This window comes from Otolemur garnettii, unplaced genomic scaffold (assembly GCF_000181295.1).
Source record: "Otolemur garnettii isolate 467f Iridium unplaced genomic scaffold, OtoGar3 scaffold00079, whole genome shotgun sequence".
In the NCBI taxonomy this organism is placed as follows: Eukaryota; Metazoa; Chordata; class Mammalia; order Primates; family Galagidae; genus Otolemur; species Otolemur garnettii.
The window spans coordinates 8,385,813-8,391,993 of NW_003852474.1; the positions used below are offsets into that span (position 1 = coordinate 8,385,813).

The window sequence follows — 6,181 nt, forward strand, 5'->3', positions numbered from 1 at the left end:
TTGCTGTGAGCAGTGATGCCACGGCACTCTACCCAGGGGGATAGCTTGAGGCTCTGTCTCAAAAAAAAAAAAAAAAAAATTTCAAAAGAACCAATAATTAAATTATTAGAATTAATAACTGAATTTAACAAGGTTGATAGATAAAAGGTCAACCAATAACAGTTTTAATTGGGAAATAAAATTTAAAAATAAAATTTATAATAGCATTTAAAATATCAGCTACCTCAGAATATGTATATACACACACATTTATGTGTATATATATGTATATGTATATATATGTATAAAAACAGTATTGGGAAAAAATATTTTTGGGGGGCTAATATAAGGGTACATAGCATTAGGTTACATTATTTTTGTATTTGTAAGATAAAGTCAAAAGTCTGAGTTGAAGCTGATTGAATCTTCTTATTTCTGTTTTTTGGAGACAGAGTCTCACTCTGTTGCCTACGTTAGAGTGCTATGGTATGAGCCTAGCTCACAGCAACATTAGACTCCTGGGTTCAAGCAATCCATCCTCCCTCAGCCTTTTGGGTAGGGAGATACATATATTTAGATTTTTGAGTGTGTATATATTTAGAATTGTTATATCCTCCTACTGATCATTACATGACAGTCTTCTCTGCCTTTCCCCCTGATTTTTGACTTAAAGTTTGCTTATATGATATGAGCTACTCCAGTAGCTGTATACCAGTGGTGGACTGGGTTGGGTGATTCTTGGGTCTTCAGAGGGTGTGTTCAGGAACAGTGAGGGTGGAACCAGGTCAGGCTATACCTTCAGGTCTCCAGTGTTGTATAAATATGCTAGCTGAGTATACAGGGGCATGGTGAGTTTCACACTGTTTGTGGAATTGGTTCAAGTGGAGGTGGTAGCTTTGGCCCTGCTATTGAGGATGACAGAGTTCTTTCCCTGGGAGCAGCTGTAGGCAGGTGGCTTTGCCTGCACTTGGACCTATAAGAGCCATCACTTATGGCAGTTACAGGTAGTGGAATTTGTCCTTGGGGTTCATGAGAATGCATGTGCACCCCTCTGTGGGAGTTTTGCCCCAAACTGATGCCTCTGCCTCAGTTTCAGGGCAGAACAGTTTGGTATGGCCTCACCTTCCAAAGTGATGTTGTGCTACCACTACCTAAAGCTTGTAAAAGAGCTAGCATGAATCCACTCTCTGCAGCAGTGTCTTTGCAGTTTGTAGGGAGCTCTCTGTTAGTACTGGGGCCCACAAGGGTCAAAGGGCTCTCTTGTGGCTAAGATTGTAGGAGTCTATGGAGGGAATGTGGACCACTGGGAGTCTTTCACTTATCCTTTCCCTTGCATTGGGGTGTCTCTTCTGACTCCTAGCTAATCCTAGCCAAGTAGGCTTCCTTACTTCCTTCACTTTCTTTACTTTAGGTGTTTCCTATCACTCCTCTGTTGAATTCCATTTTTCCCTCTTGGATGATCTATTTGAAGTATAATTGTCTACTATTGTGTTCTTCTCAGTGAAGGAGGCAAGTAAGAAATGCCTCTAATCATCCACCTTGAATACTTTCTATGCTGAGTTCTGTAATTAAAAAATGTTAATGACAGTTCAGTTTCCTGAAGTTATCTTTTGGTTCTTTCCAAAATCTGTTATTTTTTTTAATTGTATCTTCTCTTACATATTTTATGCCTTTGTGCTTAAACATATATATTCCTCATTTTCTATTTGATAGTGCTATAATCTGAAGTTCTTGAGGACTTGAATATATAGGGTGTCCCAGAAGTTTCTATACATAGGAAAAATTAACAGACTTGTGTAACAACCTTTATCTTGGGACATGTTCACCATAAGTAGGAGAGAAAGAGATGGCCAACACATACAGAATATTTTGTAATATTTTTCTTTATGTATGGTGACTTTTGGGACACTCTGTAGTTTGTTCATCTTTTGATTCCTACTGAGCTTGGATTGTTTCTCAACATGTCTTTTAGTTTTGAAGTGTGTGATCATTTTCATCTGGGGTTTAGTTCTGTGCCTGAGTTGACGGCATGTCTCTAGAGAAGTTTTGCCCAGTGTTACAGATTATATGACCAACCTGGAACCAAGTTTTATTTTGATTTCTTATCTTGAGATTGAGAAATCCCAAGGAAGACTCTTGTTGTTATTTCTCTGAGCCTAGCAGAAATTCATATGCTATTTTTTTCTGTAATCTGACTTTTCCACTAATGGTATGATTTTCAGTGCCTTTATGTGGGAAATCTTATTTGCTTATGTGCCTTGTGTTGCAGATATCACTATGGCCTCACCTTTTTTTCTGTGTTAAAACAGAAGGCTACTGAGACAAACCTAACCCAACCGTAGCTAACATAACATCAGTTCTTAGTCTTATTGCTATGATTTTTTGCCCTAGAGGACTTCCTTTATATGTTTTTATAAATTTTACTATATATCTAACATGATGTGTCTTACATTTTATTCATTATGTCTCAGTCTAGTGACTATGAACTCCCAAAAGATCCATGAGGGCAGGACCATTCCCAACCCAGTTTGCTATAGCTTTCTCAACATTTAGTGCTTGGTATGATACTAGACATTTAATATATGTTTGTGGAATTAATGAAGTGCTATTTATTACAGATTTATTCATAAAAGTGAAAAATTAAAATGAACCTAGATAATATTTGATAATAGAGTGGTTAAGTAAATGATTATTACTCATATAATATTTTAATCTAGAAAATAATGATCTGGAGGGCTACATTATAAGACTAAAGATTAAACATAGATAAAAAATTAAAATTAAATTTTGACTTTGTAGTATAACTTTAAAATGCACATAGCAAAAAAAAAAAAGACTGAGCAGTGAACACTAAAATGGCAGTAGTAACTTTCATTTTTCAAACTTCCTAGAGTGTGGTTTTATAATAAAAATATTAAGAAGGAGAAAAAGCATAGTAGCATTCTCAAAAGTTTTTAGATTTAAATATACTTAAAGATGGCAAAACATAAAAACTTCAGAATTAGTTTTGTTATTAAAATGTTTGCAGACTTTTATATGAAAACACAGAAAAAGATCTTTCTGATACTCAGCGACACCTTGCTAAGAAAAAATATGAGCTACAGCTTACTCAGGAGAAAATTATGTGCTTGGATGAAAAAATTGGTGAGTTTTTTCTTCCCAATATTATTTTTTTTTTATTAGTCTGGTAGAAAAATATGTTTTCTTTTCTTCGGTTATAACATAGATAAACCTGGAAATAAGCCCTTAACTTAAACGTTTTTGAGTCAAAAATAATGGGAATATACATTTTTCTTTGAAAGTAAAATTTTCTACTTAGGTTTAGGACCATGATTACTTATAATTTATGTTTTAACTTAAAATTTGTCAATGAATTAATAGTTAAACAAACCAGCAACAGTTTGTAAATGTATGATGATTTCTTTTAAATTAAAAATTTTTTTGTATAATATCTTAGCTTGTCCATAGCTGTTGCAATGAACTATATATAGTAGAACCTCCATAAGCTGACCACCTAAAGGATTATGACAAACTGGTCAATATACGGAAGTGGTTAACATAAGGAACAAGGCCTTAGTACACCTGGTGCATATCTGGTCTATGAAAATTAGGTCAACTTAAGGGGACGGTCAGTGTAGAGAGGTGCTCAGCTGTGGAGGTTCTATTATAGTACATTATAATACTTTTGGTGAAAAGCATATATATTTTTGTCTACGCCTAGGGTATTATGTAAGTTTATAGAGAAAATTACTTTTATAAAGTCCCTTGTTCATTTTTTTTATCAGTAGTCTGTAGAAAACATGGTTATAACTTTATCTTATAGGGTAAAATTTTTTTCAGGGAAATAAAAGAGCCTGTTTTCAAGCAGAAGAAATATATTGTACATTTTCTATTACGTAGTTCAAAAATATCTGGCATGAATAGTTAGGTAATTGGAGGTGAATGAAGGGGAACTCCTTTTTGGATATTTTAAGTCCAAGTGAAGATATAAAGCAGGTGGATATTTCAGTTTGTACCTCAGAAGAGAAATCTAAGCTGAAGATATATATTTGGGATATGCCAGCATAAATGATATTTGACAAATATAACAAGAAACCAAAGAAGTCGGAAGAAAATACAGAAGTGTTATTTTGAAAGGCAAGACAGCAAAATGTTTTTAAAAAGGAAGGGTATGATCAATTGTCAGATACCTTTTAGAAGTGAAATAAGATGAGGATTAAAAAAATATTGATTGTATCTGGCACATTGGATGGTTTGGTAACACTGACCAAAAAGCGTTTTAATGGAGTGTTGGATATGGAAGAGAGAGTGGGTTGAGGAAAGAATGGGAAGTGGAGATAGAAAAGAATAGAGAAGTATTTGAAGAGTTTGGCTGTAGTAGCAGGTAGGTAGAGTGAAATGTGAGGTTATGGATTTTTTTTTTAAGCTAGGAGAAATTAGAGCTGTTTTAGAGATTTATTGATTGCCAGTGGGAAGGAACTCATATCATAACACCCAATACTTATTGGTTGCCTTAATGACAGTACTGCCTGAAAAAATAGACATGATATATTCTCCAGTCCTTATAGATCATGCTCTTGGCATATGGCAGTATAGTAGTACCTTCCTTTGCACTATACTTGGATAGTTTTTGGCAGATAATCTCTTAATCATTTAGCAGGGATGAATGTGGAAGTTTGTTCTAACAGAACTCCCCAGTGGTTATCAAACTTCCATGTGTGTCAGCATCACCTGGAGAGCTAACAAAACTCTTTAGAGCCAGACTCCTTCAAGTAGATTGTAGGTTGGGACCACAGCTTTTTTGTCTATACTTTCCTTAAGTAATTCTGGTAGTTTAGAACCTCTACTCTAGACCAATGGTTCTCAAACTTCAATATAAATTAGAATCACCGTGTGCTGTGGTGGTGGTGGTGGCAGTGCTTATTAAAACATAAATTTCTCTGCCTACTCCCAGAATCTCTGATTTAGTAGATCTGGTGTGGGGGCCTAAGAATTTCCATTCCCCAGGTGATGCTGGTGGTGCTGGTTGAGAAACCACTTTATATCAGTCATTTAGGTCTTCAGCATTGACATTGGCTTGCAAGAGTTCTCACAAATCGAATCAGACTTCCTAGGATGATTTTTCCCCCCCTAGGAATTTTTATAACACTACTTTAGAAAAATCAAACTCTTAGAAGAACTTTGACTCCAAAACTGATTTAATTAAATATTTTATTAAGATTTGTTACCAACTTTATGTATAATAGTGATTCTAGACTAGAGGGAGGGGAGGGGAAATTAGCAAGTTGTTTTCATATTCCACCTACTTCATCCTCCCACTTGCTCCTCTCCTACCACACAGGTATCTACCTTGAGAACTTGTGGTATAGATCTGTCTTTTGCTATTCTAATTCAGTAGTAGTGTGCTTTTATATTTACATCATTTAGATTTTTTTAATTCATTGTAATTTTTGATCACTAACAACAAAAACCATTTTTTATTTGCAATATAGTACTCTTATTTTTGCCATTGACTATAATTTAGGAGAACTTACTTTGAAAAGTATTTCTTCTTCAACTAGAAAAAAGGTTTTATCTTTATTAAAACAATACCTTTATGATATTTAGATAATTTTACAAGGCAAAGTATTGCACAACGAGAAGAAATCAGCATTCTTGGTGCAACCCTCAATGATATGGCTAAAGAAAAGGAATGCCTGCAAGCATGTTTGGATAAAAAATCTGAGAATATTGCATCCCTTGGAGAGAGTTTGGCAATGAAAGTATGTTCTCAGAACTGTGGCTTACAAGAAATGTTTAAATGAAATGTTTAAATGTTAAACTATGGTTTAAAATAATTCAAAAATGAATAAAATAATAGGATTTTCTCTTTTTTTACTAGAAAGCTGAAACTTTAAAATCGAACTTTGAAATATTTTTAAATAGTCTTAGGAGGTATATATTTAAATCTACTAGATAAAACTTAAAATTGATTTTTCTGTCATGAATTAGTTATTAAAATCACAAATAATAACTAATTCAAGTATTAAACTGTAGGCTCGGCGCCTGTGGCTCAAGCGGCTAAGGCGCCAGCCACATACACCTAAGGTGGTGGGTTCGAATCCCCAGCCCGGGCCCGCCAAGCAACAATGACGGCTGCAACCAAAAAATGGCCAGGCGTTGTGGCGGGCACCTGTAGTCCCAGCTACTTGGGAGGCTAAGG

The 6,181-nt window shown here is 34.9% G+C and overlaps 1 protein-coding gene across 2 annotated transcripts in view; it reads left to right on the top strand.

Annotated features, from left to right (window-relative positions):
* TSGA10 (testis specific 10) overlaps positions 1-6,181 on the top strand; it is an 89,804-nt gene that overhangs the window by 38,107 nt on the left and 45,516 nt on the right. Inside the window, exons 6-7 of one of the 2 annotated variants that reach the window (XM_012807946.2) lie at positions 3,008-3,123; positions 5,587-5,741. The exons of the other annotated variant lie outside the window; for it this stretch is intronic. Coding sequence (XP_012663400.1) covers positions 3,008-3,123; positions 5,587-5,741 — 271 coding nt within the window. The remainder of the gene's footprint in view (positions 1-3,007; positions 3,124-5,586; positions 5,742-6,181) is intronic. 2 annotated transcript variants of the gene reach the window in all.